At 46.9% G+C, this 16452-nt stretch overlaps 1 protein-coding gene across 1 annotated transcript in view; it reads right to left on the bottom strand.

The window, feature by feature from the left end:
• Positions 1-1463: 1463 nt before the first annotated feature.
• LOC144769034 (glycine N-phenylacetyltransferase-like) overlaps positions 1464-16452 on the bottom strand; it is a 244865-nt gene continuing 229876 nt past the window's right edge. The window contains exon 7 of the mRNA XM_078653030.1: positions 1464-2073. Coding sequence (XP_078509156.1) covers positions 1650-2073 — 424 coding nt within the window. The 3' untranslated portion in view covers positions 1464-1649. The remainder of the gene's footprint in view (positions 2074-16452) is intronic.

Here is a 16452-nt window from a genome sequence, read left to right as displayed (position 1 = left end):
CAAACTGTCCTGCACACTTTGCATATTCCCCACCTGACAGCATTACACAGCCTGGTGTGGAACATGCAGAGGCTTCCTGTACCCGTCTGAGCAACGAACCACAGCTGTCAGACTAATCACAATGCTGCAATGCCCAGTGGAAGCATGGGACTACTGGTGCTTACTGCTGTTTCCTGCTGCTGGGCCAGAGACAGGAAAAAGAGGACGGAGGAGGCGCGGCAGCCGGCCATTTTCCGGTAAGTGTTTTTTTTTCTTTTCTCCTCCTGTGCTATTAGAGTGGTAGCTGTGGGGCCTGATAAATAACACACTTGCTGAATGAGCAATACAGCGCCACCCGCCACAACTACTTTCAATGGTATTCCTTTCATGTCAAACTGAGGAATTCAGTTTGACCATACAAATCAACTGAAAGATACCATTACATTTGACATTTGCTGAGTAATTTTATATTTCTGTGTTTAGAAGCCATAGAAAAGAGCACAGATGTGCATCATCTCTACTTCCCTTTCAGCAAAAATAAATCAGAGCGATCAAGAAAATACTAACAAATATACATGTGTCGCGTATAAATCAGAAACCGCACTATAGTGTCAAAAGGGAGCAATCCTTTGGCTAATTAACAACGCAGTCAGTACCACAACTGTCTCTATATCACATGTTCCCTTAGCACACAAGTTGTTACAATAACTTGCTTTTGGGAATTGCAGGACTTTGGAATAGTATAAATTACTATTCCAACTTCAGTCAGTGTATGAGCAAGGAAGGTGTTGGACTTAAAATCCAGCACCATATTCCCTAAAGCAAGTAGATGTAATGACTTGCGTGCTAAAGGAACGGGTGGTAACGTGGGGCAAAGGCTCTGCAATGTATTGACTGCGTGGTAAAGAATATTTCCCCTCTGCAACACTAATGGTGGTCTTAAAAAACACACAATTACAGGAAAACTGCAATAATTACACAGTTTTCACAACATGAAATAATTGAAACGCCCTAGCAGGACAATAGTCCAGATCAGATTATTCTATTCAAACACCTTGTATAGATTTTTTTCATTTGTAATCCCCTTATCAATTTCCATGGGGCGGGTCATTGAAATAAGTGTGTGGGAGTAGTTGATGAGTCAGTTCCTTTCCAGCACTTCCTGGACACATCCCGTTCCGCATTCATACCAGTTGCAGGGGTGGAGGACCTGGTCTGCTCGGTGAGCCTCACACCACCTGAAAAAGAAAGGTGCCACAATCGCTGGGAGGTCGACAGGCTTGAATGAAGGCAGGCCAAGCCTTTCACAAGCAGCCTTCAGGTTTCCTATTACCTTGAGAACTTTCCTGGTTATATAAAATGCCAGTTTGGTCCTGATTTGTCTTGCCCTTCTCATGTGTTGTGCACCTTTGTTGTATCAATGGGTTACTGTCAATAATGACTCATACGCAAATTGTTCACAGTTTAAATTTATATTTTGATATTTATTGGTATTTTCTCAGGGACCATTTGCAAGTTGCAGGCTGCTTCATCAGTGATGCCTTAATCACTGCATTCCATTTTAGAAACTTAAACATAGAATGCAGAACTTTGATAAAATAGCATTTTGAACCAACACAGGATGGCACAGGTGGAACATGTCCCCTTATGAAACCCTCCCCTGTGCTAAGTTAAGTTGCCCTCCTTTGAGGCCGGCAGATCCACCGAAGGTACTCATTAGGGGCCTTGAGGAAACCCACTTTTCTAGCAACTCTCTGTGCCTGCACGTTGTACTCTGCAGTGATGAAGTAAAATGGGAAATCAGCCCACTGTAGGCGGAGGAAGGCAGTGAAGCATATGAGGAGACTGGTGAAGAGCCCCTTGCCTTGATATTCTGGCTGAGTGTATGCCATCCGTATCTCTGCATTCTGATCCATGATACACCATGAGACAGGCCTCCCTCCTGGGTCTCGCATACACAAGGAGGGCAGGTGTTGGATGCGTTGGCGGGTAAATTTAAGGCTGGTCTCTTTCCCACTATTTACCCACGAGGCATTCACCACCTCAGCTTCTGCATCACTGAGCGGGGAACATTTAAATGCTGACTGATCATCCCTGCAGAAATGAGACAACATAATATTTAGAAGAACTCATCATGTATTGCTATCAATCACATGTCAATAATCTTCCTTCTTATCTAAAAATAACAATTTATTTATTTATTTAACATGTTTTGTATAGCGCTGGCTGGACCCGGGGGTATCAGAGCACTTTACATGAGTTTTCATAGCAGTATAGGAAATTACAATGAGGTAGTATTCAGAAACCAATACAGAACAGTACAAAGCAGTTTAAATAATACACAATAAAACAAACAAATTATATTCACTAGAGAAGAGACTAGAGAGAGAGGGAGGGGATATCAAAGAGAGAGGGTATGGGAATGGGGAGAGGCAGGGGAGGAGGAAAGTTAGGCGATAAAAGACAGCTATAAGTAGATACATATATTACATGATACAGGGTTACAATGAGGTAGTAGACAGAGTAGCTCAGGTTGATATCGTCACAGTCAGAGAGTGGCATGGGTAGTCACAATTAAGGCATTTGAGGAGAGGGGGGAAGGGTGTGTGAAAAGGGTAGGCTGAGGGGGGAGGGAGGTATAGGTAAGACATTTGAGGGACGGGCAGGTCTTGTAGGCAAAGGTTGGTGGGAGGAGTTTGAGGGGGAGGAAGAGGAAGGAGGGGGGAGAAAATAGGATGTAGGGGTGTAAAGGGAACCCAGTGGGATGATTAAGGACCCTAGTATTTGTTCAGAAGGAGGAGTTTTAGGTCTTTTTTGAAGGTGGTGTAGGAGGGGTTGCAACGAAAATCTTTGGGGAGGGAGTTCCAGATGTTAGGAGTGTTTCCGGAAAAGGAGCGAGATTGTGTGATTTTTTGTTAAGTAGGGGAAGGACAAGAGCGAGGGTGTTGTAGCTCCTCAGTGATCTAGAGCAGCCGGCTTTGTGAAGTTTATCTGCGAGGTACTGCGGCGTACATTGATGCAGGGCTTTGTGCGTAATGAACGCTGTCTTGAAGGAGGCACGTCCTTCAACAGGCAACCATTTGAGGGTTTTAAGGGCAGAGGAGATATGGTCGAGCCGCTTAAGGTCGCTAATGAGCCTAGCAGCAAGATTCAGAAACGATTTGATTGGGGCGAGGTGGACTTTAGGAGTTCCGGTGAGGATGGTGTTCTCGTAATAAATTTTTGACAGGATCAGTGACTGGACTACTAAATTGAAGTCGTCTGCAGGAATGAACGGTTTGATTTTCTTTAGATGATGGAGTGTGAAGAGAGCGCTTTAGGCTGAATATTTTATATGGGGGATGAGAGTAAGGTTCTGGTCAATGTTAAGCGGAGTGATTTAACTGAGTTGGGTTTAGTGAGAGAGCAGCTGAGAGCTGTAAGGTCAGAGATACAAGTTAGAATGGGGAGTGAGTTGTTCTTAGGGGAAAATAGAATGATTTCGGTCTTTTTTGGGTTGAGCTTGAGGTGGTTGCAGTGGAACCAGGACAGCATTGAGGTGAAGGATATCAGAACAGGATTGAATCTTATAGTAAAGTTGGGTGTCATCGGCGTAGAGGTGGTAGTTGATTCCCGATTGTTTAAGGATGAGGATGAGGGGTTCCATGAAGAGATTAACTAGGGAGGGGGAGAGGCTAGAGCCTGCGGGACTCCAAGGGAGATGGGCAGAGGTTTGGAAAGGCAGTCATAGATTTTAACTTGCTGGGTTCTGTATTGGAGAAAGGAGGTGAACCATTTGAGGACTGATCTGTTAAGGCCAAAACGATCCTTAAGTGTGTTAAGTAGCGTAAAGTGGTTAACAGTGTCAAAAGCAGCAGAGAGGTCAAGGAGAATGAGAAGGGAGGATTCGCCTTTGTCGAGGGAGTGTTGGATGTCATCAAATATGTTTAGCATTGCCGTTTTGGTGCTACAGCCCTTCCTGAAGCCTGATTGGAAGGAGTCTAAAAGATTGAATGCATCAATGTGTTTATCTAGTTGGAGCAAGGCGTATTTTTCCAGGGCTTTTGAAAGAAGAGGAAGATTGGAGATGGGACGAAGGTTATTTAGGTCACTAGGGTCGCCAGCAGGATTTTTGAGGATGAGAGTGATTTGTCCCAGTTGGAGGGAAGCAGGGACACAACCAGAGTTAAAGGGGGAGTTGATGATCGAGGTCCAGTAGGGGGTGATGATGTGTTTTAGGTCTTGGAGAAGGTTGGGGGGGAGATCTTTAGTGTGGGATGAAGGTTTCAGTCTGGAAATTATGTTAAGGACATCAAGTTCAGAGACTGGGTGGAAGAAGTGCCAAGAAGCATTGTTTTTTGGTTCAAGTAAGATGGGACCGAGTTCAAGACAAAGGACGGTAGGAGGGAGTGATAAGGGGTCGAGAGTGAGCAAAGAGAGGGCAGGAGAATTTGGGGAAAAGTCTGGTGTGGGTAGTGGATTTGGAGGGGGTGCAAGAGTAAAGGATTGATCCATTTTGGAGATTTTTTTAAGAAGTAGTTAGCAATTTCCTCACATCTTTCAATGGTGGCACTCACTTTGGGGGGTGCAGAGGATATTTGTTTTTTCACGATGGTTTTTAGCCCAGTCAAGTTGGGAGCGTAAGAATGAGGACTTGGCATTGAGGATGCGTTTTTTATAGTTGGATCTAGTGGATCTGAGGAGTAAGAGGTTATAGGGGGAAGGGTTGTTCCTCCATACGGGTTTAGTAAATCTAAGAGTGCGTCGCTCATGGTTGAGACCAGCGTTGAACCAGGAATTGGAGGAGTTTGTCTGTCGTTTTAGTTTGGCTGGATCAATGTGGTCAAGGACTTTAATGATGGAGTTGTATAAGTGTTTGGTGAGGTCATTGGCATTTTGTGAGGGTGGAGAGAGTTGAAGTTAAGCTTTGATTTTGTCCTTGAGTTCGCCAGGGGGGATAAGGTGAAGATCCCAGGTCAATTTCATCTGTTTGAAGGTTTTGGGTGGAGGGGGTAGAACAGTGTTAGAGATCGTGAAAAGGATGAGGTGGTGGTCAGACCAGTCGATGGGGATTATGGAGAAAAGGGTGGCCAGCTCTTTGTTAGTAATAATAGCGTCAATAGTGGATCCTTTGGAGTGAGTGGGAGAGTGGCATAGTTGTTTTAGGTTATTAATGTCGAGTAGATCATTAAGGAGGTTAATGGAAGGATCCTCTTTTTTGTTCCAATGGAGGTTAAAGTCTCCAAGGAATAGGTTATTAGAGTTGGAAAGTGAGGATTGGGAGAGCAGGTCAGGCAGTTCTTTTACAAAAGGGAGAGGGTCGCCGTGGGGTGGTAGATGTTGTGTAATCTAATTGGAGGGGAGCCCTGGATTTTAAGTTCAACTTCGAGATATTCAAAAGTAGAAGGATCGTGGCAAGGCATAGGGAAGATTTGGAGAACATTTTTGTAGATTATTGCTAGACCGCCTCCAGTTTTGCCAAGTCTATCTTTTCTGAGGCTGGAGTAGCCAGGGGGTGAGAGGATATCAAGAATGGCAGAGGAGTGTTCTTTAAGCCAGGTTTCCATAAGAAAGGCAATGTTAATGGATTCAATAAGGATGGTTTCAGAAATTTCAATTGCATGTCGAACAGCTAAGCGACAGTTTACTCGCATGCAAGATAGGGGTATAGGGTTGGTTGTAGGGGGGGCAGGGGCAGATTGTGGTAAATTGCAGGAGACGTTTAGGTGAGGGTGGAGATGTAGGAATTCTGTTTGTCCCAAGGATCACTGGGATAGGAACTTGTGGGATCAGACTGTCAGTCGAAGCAGAGCAACAGGGTAAGGATTGCAGGGGTCATGGAGGTCAGAGGTGGGGAGGAGGTTAGGGGTGCGTAAGGTTTTGAGTGTGTTGATGCAGAGGGGGGTGTTATCATGTAGTTGGCTGGTTGTAGAGTAGGTTTGTTCAGCGTATACATGGCGTGTAAGGTTCCAAGTGTGTTGTTGCATAGGGGGGTATTATCGTGATGGTGGGTGATTGTAGAGAAGTTTTGTTCAGAGTACACAGGACTATAGAGATTGGGGCAGTTTAGTGTGGTGAGGCAAGTTCAAATGATAGGTTGGTGAGGTGAAGCTCGATGTTAGGAAGAGTCTGGGGAATGAGGGAGAAGTGTATAGGGGTGTGAGTTCTGGATGGTTAGGAGGGAGATCTGAGATAGTAAAGGCAAAAGGTCCGGAGTGAGGAGGCAGGGAGCCCAGGTGGGGGAGGCTGGGAGGGGGGAGTGAAGAGGAGTTCCAATGTTTGGCTATGGGGAGGAGAGAGGAGAGGGGTGATGCAGTCATTGGGTACATGGGAGAGTCAGTGGAATGATACTGAGCTCGGGGAGAGTGAGGGAGCTGATCTGGTTAAGGCAGGTAAGGTCAGTTAGGGGGCAAGAAGTTGGAGCAGGTGGATGAGTCGGCTTCAGTTGGGAAAAGTTCAGTAGGTGCCTTAGTCCGTGAACGCCTCTATTGCATCACCTGCAGGTTGGGTGACCGAGTTATTCACTAGGCAAATTATCCCAGGGTTTCTCCAGTGTGAGCGGGTATTTGGCAAAAATGACATTTCTGCCCCCACAGAATAGAGCAACCTTGGAGATCGAAAGTAGTCTCCAGAATCGCCAGGAGGGATACGGGAAACTCCTCAGTTGTACCGCATGTAGGGTGTGCGCACAGAGCCCCCAACAGCGTTCCCCTGGGGGGGTCCTCCGAGAAGATCTGGGTGTCTTTGCCCACTTATCGGGCAGTGTTTCAGGAGTCCAAGGCCTAGTCATTCGTTGTAGCACAGATTCAACGTTTACTGGGAGGAGGGCAGAATTCTTAAGTTGAGGAGGCAAACGTCAATGTTTCTGCTGTTAGGATCCTTTCGGGCATGTAGAATGTTCAGTTCAGTTGATTAAGAGAATGCTTTCAAAAAAATAAAAATAAAATAAAAGGCAGAATAAATCAGGGATTTCTGGATTCATACACAGCATCTTGTATGAAGGATTTGAGAAGGGAGTCTGCCCAATCCAAGATGGCCGCTGTTAAGGAAGAAATGGAAAGGACTACATCAAATTTTTTCAGCACTAGCAATGTTGTGAGCTGTGAGATTGCAGAGGCAGGGGGCTGCAGGGAGAACATGAGCTGATGAGGGAATTTCACCCAGACGATTTGTTGAGACAGTTATCACATGATTAGCGTAAGTGAGAGGGGGTTTTGTGCTCAGTGGGCACCATCTTAGGGTCAGGCACCATCGATAGATAGTATTGTCACTGTTTTAAAAAATTGGAGCGTTTCAGGGAAAAAGGAAACAATCCAGACGAAGAAGCTCTTTCCTCCCAGAACGCTGCTTCAGCCCTCAGAGGAGTAATAAATAAATAAATAAGGAATCTCACCAGGGCAGCCCAGCGCTGGGGGTGCCATTTTGAGACTCCCAACAGCTCCCAATCCCCGACACTCGCGCCGATTACCGCGCCTCAAGATAAGGGGGGGGGGGGGAGTAGCTGCTCCGGGCCGCCATCTGGGCCATGCCATCGGAGGAAGCAAAGCCCTTAATCGGCTCCGCTCTCAGCCGAATCTCGTTCGTAGGACAGGCGTCAGACCACAGACATGGCCATCAGGACCACAACCATCCCGCGAGGTCCACCCAGGTGAAAAGCGACCGAGGAGCCACGCCGACACACCGTCTCCTCACCGGCCTCATCTCCTAGCGGGACCGCACCAACCAGTCGCGATTCAGGAGGGACGTCGGCCCGACCAACGGAGACCGATGTCACAGCAACCTGCGCCGCCAATAAGTAATTTTGGCCCGACCAACGGAGACCGATGTCACAGCAACCTGCGCCGCCAACAAGTAATTTTGGCCATTTATGTAGGACGCATTCAAAATTTGATCGCCTTTGCAATAACCTGCGCTGTAAGAAGTCAACACTGGGCACTGTCCTGTCACGAGCCCTGTTTCGAAATTATATCTTCTCACCTGAATAGAGTGTCTATTGTGACCTCACCGGCCTCATCTCCTAGCGGGACCGCACCAACCAGTCGCGATTCAGGAGGGACGTCGGCCCGACCAACGGATACCGATGTCACAGCAACCTGCGCCGCCAACAAGTAATTTTGGCCCGACCAACGGAGACCGATGTCACAGCAATCTGCGCCGCCAACAAGTAATTTTGGCCATTTATGTAGGACGCATTCGAAATTTGATCGCCTTTGCAATAACCTGCGCTGTAAGAAGTCAACACTGGGCACTGTCCTGTCACGAGCCCTGTTTCGAAATTATATCTACTCACCTGAATAGAGTGTCTATTGTGACCTGTGTCCACCCTACTTCATCTGTAATAAGGGATTGTGACCTACAATAATTAGAGTGTTGGTCCTGAGGAGAGCCCTGCAATTGGGGGTTCGAAACGCGTCGACCTACTTTGGTGCCTGTTTTCAATTAGAGTAAAAAGTGAATTTTTGGTCTGGATAACAAGGCTTTGTTTCCAAGTGATTGTTCTGATTTAATAGGACTGTTAATGACAAAATATCAAAGTATAATACCATTTACATGGATGAATAACCTATTTTTTGACATTAGGTCCAAAATAATGTTTTTTGTGGTTCTTTTGTAGGCATGAGTGAGGTAAGAATGGATGGGTACGAATGTGTGATGGATGTGCTTTAAAACTGTAAATCTAATGTACATTGAAATGATGTTGCATTGAAATGTATTGTTTTATATCTGTTTGTACATGCACTTAAAATGTTTGATATGCTTTTGAAATAATATGGTTTCACGAAAAAAATGACTAATTAAACTAGTGACGTTAAATAAAAAACAGACCGGTATGCTTGACTCATAAAGGTTAGTATAAATAGAAGAAAGTGAAATCCAGTACTGGCAGTTGTGTTGTTCTTTTGTCACCAATGTTGGAGCCATGGGGGCTCTGAACACCACTGTGCCGACAACTATGTCAGCCCGGAGCCCCACTCACCGGTCTGGACGTCTCGCCGGTCGGCTCTCTCCCTCCAGTCTAGGGACTATCTGCAGCTGGTGGGGACTCTCCTCTTCGCCTGGTCCCTCTTCTGGGACCGGGGCTTTAATGTGGAGCCGCCGAGGCTCCTGCCAGTGTCCTGTGGATGCGGGGTGGGCTCCCGTCCTCCTCCGATAGCAAGTACGCTTCTCCTCACTTCCTTTGTTCAGCGGAGCGCGGGGTGGGCTCCAGTCGGCTTCCGGTTTGCGGCCTTTACTTCCGAGTCACCGCGGGCAGCGCGGCAGCCCGCAGGGGTTTATTTCTCAATCGGCTACAATCCGTGGTAGGCACCTGAGAAATGAAGAATAAAACTGGGTGGGCACCCGTAATAGGCACAAAAAAGTCGGCAAATAAGCGGGATAGGCACCCGCACCGAAATCAGCAATTCTGCGGCAGGCAGTGCGGGGTAGGCACCCGCGCTGCAAACAACCACCCTCATGGGGGAATCCCTCGCCCGGGGATTCCCTCTCCAAGGATGCACACGGAGGGTAGGTACAGCGCTCCCAGGGTACTGAAAGGGGCTACCAGGCCCTGGAAAGTCTAAGTTTTCCAGGCCAAAGAAAAGTCTTTGGAAAGTCCTGTTTAAAGGTAGGGGGTGGCAAAGGCTGGGCCCAGGGGCCAGCTCACAGGGCCCTCCAGGCAGGGAGGCAGACCCCAGTGGCGGTTCCTCCTGGTGCCCAGCAGCAGCAGGCACCCCTCAGGTTAGGATCAGTAAAGAGAACATTTTGCAAGGGGTCACAGCCCCTTTTTATACACATAAATCCTTTGTCTAGGCTGCAGGGTTAAGTGGAAACCAGATGCAACTGTTTTTTGAGCACTCTGTTGTGCTCAGCCCCTCTCCCCATGTACAGGACTGGCTAGGGACATCAGTCGCACCACAGGGGGTGGAGCCAGCATTTGTGTAGGGAAATCCCTGCCCTATTCAGGTCCCAGGTGCACTCCTCCCACCCATCTGGCTGTCAATCTCTCTATTCACCACCAGGGCAGACCATCCTGACTCCTGGAGCCAGGCACACCAGCCAGCTCCAGCCAATCACAAACCAGGCAGTCATTTCACCTTTAATACACAGACATGCCAACTTCTAGAAGTTGCACTTCCACACGAGACACAATAAACTCGCGCACATCATCGTGCAGCATTTAATCACACGAGTCCGCACATACCAAACTCAAGTCTGCACTCCCCACACATCAGGAATTACCATGGACACACATATTCCCCATGCATTCCTACGGGAGGGCAGGCCTACCTCACAACATGCACTCAGAGTGCGCACGCACTTTACACTGGAACACAGTGTTAAAGTGTGCAGAAGCCAAAAACAACCAACACCAGGTCACATATCAAAGCAAAAAGTTCAGGGGTGAACCTGCCAAAAGGGCCAAGTCCAACAATCACACTTACAGACAACCCCACACAAAAATACATACATCTCCTGGTCAGAAGGGGATACAAATGTTATAACTCTCCATGACCAAGTCTTAGGTTAGGCGCATGTAATATGGACAGGTCTGGGATTAAGCCATTGTTATTGAGCTCGACACCTCTCCCCAGTTTTGATCGAGCCATATGCAAATCAGTCTTGACCCAGGGTAGGCATCAACATTGTTGGACCCCAAGACTGCCTTAGGGCACAGGTCCATCCTGGTCTTAGTGGACCACGCCACTCGCTACAAAGAGGACATCGCTTTGAGGTCAACGACTACACCTGTGGTGGCCAGAGCACTGATGGGGAGTTTTACCCATGATGAGACCCCAAAGAGGTATTTTCTGACAAAGGCATTAACTTCACATCAACATACATGAAGGTCAAGTGAGATTAGTGTGGAATAACTTTTTATTAAGTTCTCCAGACCCTATCACCTCCAACCAACGGTCTTGTGGCAAAATTCAACAAGACCTTGAAGGGCATGATGTTGGGCCAACCTGAGCGCATGAGGCATACGTGGGATGTCCTACTTCCATGCCTTCTCTTTGCCTACATGGAGGTGCCACAGAAGAGAATTGGGTTTAGCCCCTTTGAACTCCTCCATGCCCATGGTAAGGGGACCTCTTCGCCTAGTTAGAGAGGGATGGGGGCAAGCTCAAAGGAAACATCCAAAGGATGTGGTCAGCTACATGCTGTCCCCCGCAACCCAATGAACTGCTTCCAGAAAAAGGTGAAAATTAATCTTGAGGCCAGTCAAGAGGTTATGAAGTCTGGAAAGAGAAGAAGTCATCTCTGGTAGAGTTAAAACCTAGCCACAAGGTGTGGCTTTTGGAGAGTCTGGAGTCTAGAGCTCTACAGGTTCTCTGGATGGGCCCAAATGAGGTGAAGGAGTGGCAGGGGGACACAACGCACTTGGTGGATCTCCAGATCTTCAGAAACCTCCTTAGGGTGCTCCATGTGAACTGGCTTTAACTGCACTTTGAGAAGTTTGAAGTTTGAATCCTTTCCCTGACCTCCTGTCTGCCTAGGGACTCGATGGGTATGGGGAGGGTGTCAACCTCCCCCCTATTCTTATCCTAGAACAGAAAAATGACTGCTGGCAGTTACCAGTTATTGGGTTAGTTCACTTCTTTGTTCTTCCTCACCCAGGACTCACACACCTCTCCGTTCATGACATAGACACTGGAAACAGTCTACCCATTAATAATAATATTTACAGATTGTCAGATAAAGTGATGGCCAGTATCAAGGAGAAGGTGTCCAAGATGCGGGTGTTAGGGGTAATTGAGTCCTCCTACAGTGCCTGATTCAACCCTGTTGTGCTGGATCCCAAGGATGCCTCTCTGGGCACCACTCCAGAACTTAGGTTCTGCATGGACTACTAGGGTCTCAATTGCATCACAAAGACTGATGTATCCCTTGAACTGATGAGCTCAAAGAGACGCTCGGCACTGCCAAATGTCTCAGTACTTTGATTTAACAACCAGGTACTGACAGATCCCTTTGACTAAATGGGCAAAAGAGAGGTCTGCATTCTCAATCCCAGAGGGACACTTTCAGTTTTGGGTGATGCCCTTTGGTTTGAAGAATGTCCCTGTCACCTATCAGTGGATGGCGAACAGGGTCCTAGCTGGGAAGGAGGCATTCTGTGCAGACTACCTGGATGACATACCTGTCTACAGCTCCAGTTAGGTAGAACACCTAAACCACCACCAGGATGTGCTTCAGGCCCTGCAGCAGGCGGGACTTATTATCAAGGTCAGTAAGGGCCAGATAGGGCAGGATTTTGTGGGGTATCAAGGCCACATAGTTGCCGGGGGCAAGGTGCAGCCTCTCCAGGACAAGATTTAGACTATCCTTGCATGGCAACTCCCTAGAACACAGCGTAAAGTGAGGGCCTTCCTTGGCCTCACAGGATACAATAGGAAGTTTATTAAGGGCATGGCACTATTGTTGCCCCCTTAACAGAGCTGACTTCAAAGAAGTAGCCAAGACAGGTGAACTGGGCAGAGGCCTGCCAGAAAGCCTTTCATACTCTCAAAGAAGCCATATGTATACCACCTGTACTCATGGCTCTTGACTTCTCTAGGGAGTTAATAGTTCAGACAGATATTTCAGACCATTTCATAAAGGCATTCTTAGCACAGTTAAATGAGGAGGGCCTAGACCAACCGGTAGTATTCATTAACTGGAGGCTGCTTCCACAGGAACTGAGGTGAAGTGCAATTGAGATGGAGGCCTTTGCTGTGGTCTGGGCACTGAAGAAGCTGAGACAATACTTGTTTGGGACTCACGTCTGGGTTCCTACAGACTACAGACCCCCTCGGGTGGTTCATGCAAATGAGGGGTGAAATTCCCAAACAGTTGAGGTGGTTCTCCTCCCAACAGGGAGGCCCTTGAGATCCAATTTTCAGCAACTTCTCAGGATCCCCTGCTTCTCTAAAGCCAGGATTGGTGGTACAGTTTTCTCAGTGTGAACCGCAACCTTGTGGCACTCCATGTCTGACCACCTTTGTAAGGCAGAGACTGAACAACCATTTTGGAAAGCGTTGAAGACCTGGCTATTTGCCTGTCCCTAGTTTGTAGTCCATCTCCCTCCTCCTATTCTGCAGGATCCGCTTCAGCGCCGGGACACCTCCGCTAGAGGTAGCCTTGTGCTCTACAAATGTCTTTGAATTTTATTTTGAACAGGGAATAGCCTTTATGGTGTAACACCATCCTGGGTCAGACCATGATATTGCTGATGGTCTATCCATGTCCTTCCACCTTAGTGATGGGAACTTCAATGTCAAACTCTGAATGCAGTAATAGCTGTCATTTCAACCTGGCAAAATAAACCTTTTTGCTAGGCCCAAACCTTTTAATACAGATAAGTCATCCCTGGGGTAGGCACTGGACAGCCCAGAGGGCAGGGTGAAATATATTTAGAAAGTATGACATGTACTTTTAAGTTCTACATGTCCTAGTAGTGAAAAACTCTCAAGTTGATTTCACTACTGCATGACCTATCTCTCCCATACAATACCATTTGAGTTGCCTTATTACATCACTAATCAGTTCATGTTTGGTGTCTTTGGAATCACAGTGTAAGATCCTAACTTATGGCAAAGCTGGATGTTTAATTGCAATCTGAAAATGCCACTTTTAGAAAGTTGGCATTTTCTGGCCTTAGCCATTTAGTGCCTGCAGTTTTTCTCTGGTCACATGACAAGGTGTAGTTTTCAGGAAAGGTTTGTGTATTCCTCCTAGACAGCCACACACAATGCTTAGGCAGGATTCAATGGGCCATCACTCGAAAGTTGGGAGGGAAGAGATGGGCACGGCCTCATTTACACCAGAATGGGCTGTGCCCTGTTCCCACACAAAGGGTGTAACACCCCTGCGTTGTCAGTCCAGCCAGCTGGGAGACAGGGAATAAGTTGGACTTCAAGGCCACTTCTAGAAGTTTTTCCTACCTTTCAGAACCAGGGCACCCATGTATCAAAGATAGGCCTCAGATACCACCACTTCAGTACACTTCTCGACCTGTGGATACTATGCCAGGAAGAAGGGCTGCTGTTCTGCTGAAAGGACTGCCACACTGCTGGACTGCTGCTCTGAACGGATTGTTGCACTGATGTGCTGACCTGCTGCCCTCTTGTCTGAGTGAGAAGGACTGGAGCTGCATCTCTTGAACCCAGAGTGACTCCAAGGGCTAGTTTGCTGGCCTCCAGAAATGAAGTCCCATAGACATAACAGGCTTCCAACAACCTTGTACCTGCACCTGGACTCAGCCATTTGTAAGTCTACCCTGCCAAGTGGCACCACTTCAGTCCTGGACCCTTGGTGCTTGCCAGCTAAATCGAAGCATCTTCTTTGCTGAGTGGTGCATCCCTCAGCAGGACCAATGCATCTTCTCAGCTGAGTGGTGCATCCCCGAGCAGAACCGACACATTACCCCTGCAGCATGAATTGGACCCACCTCAAGGAATCACATTACTGCCACATATCGCCTTCAGAACCGCCACTGTGCAAGACCTCCATGGCGCAGGCCCTCGCATATCTCATCGACGGCAGCCTCAACAATGATGCCGAACTTCAGAGCCAAAGGCCCATCGAAGGGATCTTAGACGGTGACCCACCCACTGCAGCTTTGCGACATCTCAGAACCAATGCATCACTTTGGCTGCATCATGAAACTTCGATGCGGATCCATTGAACCCTCTGCAAACCAGGATTCAAGGTACTTTATTCAGTGGGCATAACTAGGTTCCAGTAGTCAGCATGCGTTCCAGAGCAGTCATCCTGAATTTGTGACTTTGTCCCAGTCCTACATGACAAGATTCCCCAGTTTGAGTTTTTTGCAGCTATTTACTTAAAATCTTTAAGATTGAATAGCTCAAGTTCAACTAATACAATTTTTGTCTTTTTTATTTATTAAAAAGAACTCTGGGGCATATTATCAACAAATAGTAATATTTATCGCTAAGTAGGGTTAGCGGCAATTTTTTATCGCCGCGCATCACGGGATTTTATCGCTGAGATAACGTGCTATTAGCAACGTTTATCTCAAAAGCGATAAAATCCCCGGCGATAGCGGCAAAATCCGTGAATATCGCTGAGAATACAGCGATATTCATGCATTATCGCTAACAGGGTTTTAGCCATTATATCCACCTCCCATTGGATATAATGGCTAAGAACTGGTCTCAGCAGGTGTTACTTTTTGGAGATATTCGCGCTTAGCGCGAATATTTCCATTGCTACGCCTGTATTGGTAATAGGCGATAGCGATGTTAGCGACTGCCTTTAGTTGCTAACAGGTTGGGTATGCCCGCTTTGCATGTCATTAGCGATAAATATCGCTGACATGCAAAGCGGGCCCCAAACCGCTCGCTATCGCCTACAAGCTGTCACTAACTAAAGCGGCAAAGATTGCCTATCGCCCCCCTTAATAATATGCCCCTCTACTTTTTTAAACACTGTTATGGGCTCCTTTTGTGGTGTGTTTTCACTGTTACTGCTTAAAGTTTTCCACAAATACTTTCCAATGCCTGTATAAGCTTGACTGCTCTGTGCCAAGCTACTAAGGGGGTAATCACAGGTTAACTTGGGGTTTCATGTCCCTTACCCTGTCAAAGATTGTAGTTTCTGCTTGATTGGGGCTTACAGTCAACCAACCACCTCAAGTTCTTATATTCTCCATCTTTAATTAGTGTCATATTATACCATATGATGGCTAGCACTGTTGTTCCTTGTTCTAAGTAAAGAAGTTGCAAGCTTTACACTAATAAACAAAGAGTGTTCCCAGAGATTTCTCCCAGCGCCGTACCTTACCAAGGAAATTCCAATGGTCCCGGGTTATTGTTGTACAATGTATCAACTAGCATGTTTGAATAAACTGTGAGCGCGTCGAAATCTGTTGTAATACTACTATTAGAGAATGCTGAAATGTATTCTATAGTCCCTCATTGGTGCATATCTTGAGAACCATGTACTTGTGCAGAAATGTATGAAAGTCTTTGTCTAAAGTCCTATAAAATGACGTGATAAAGTAATATCATTAGGAAATAAAAAAATTAAGCAATCAGACTTTCCTACTATCATTTATACTTAAACCTTCCTTTCGTGAGCAGAAATAATTTCTCAGTCCCTTACACTGGTATTATGTTTGCTTCCCTTCTGCTATTTCTTTTGCATCTATGGTTCTCCCTAATCACAATAGGCGTTGCCCCTCTGCCCTTCACTGTTTGGGTGATGTGCTGCTTCACCCTTCATCCTTAGTCTAGTGGGCTGAGAGTGCACCTTGGCTGCCACTCTATTCACTGGCTTTCCCTGCTCATACTACCTCCCCACTGTGTGTGACTGTGCTTCCTCCCTCTATGGTCCCTAATGCTGCCACTGCTCCTGCAGTGCACTTCCCCTCCCTTACTGCTTCTGCTAACGCCCCTTTCCTTTCCCTCGGTGCTCGTGTGAGGTGGGTCTAACTCCTCTTTCAGTTGTCTTTCTCTGTGTTGTGACTATCTTTCCTGTCTGTCCCTGCCCCCACACTGTCTGTTTGCATATTTC

Source organism: Lissotriton helveticus, chromosome 1_1 (genome assembly GCF_964261635.1).
Source record: "Lissotriton helveticus chromosome 1_1, aLisHel1.1, whole genome shotgun sequence".
NCBI lineage: Eukaryota > Metazoa > Chordata > Amphibia > Caudata > Salamandridae > Lissotriton > Lissotriton helveticus.
Note: the sequence above shows the minus strand (reverse complement) of the source record. Positions and strands in the feature narration are given on the sequence as shown.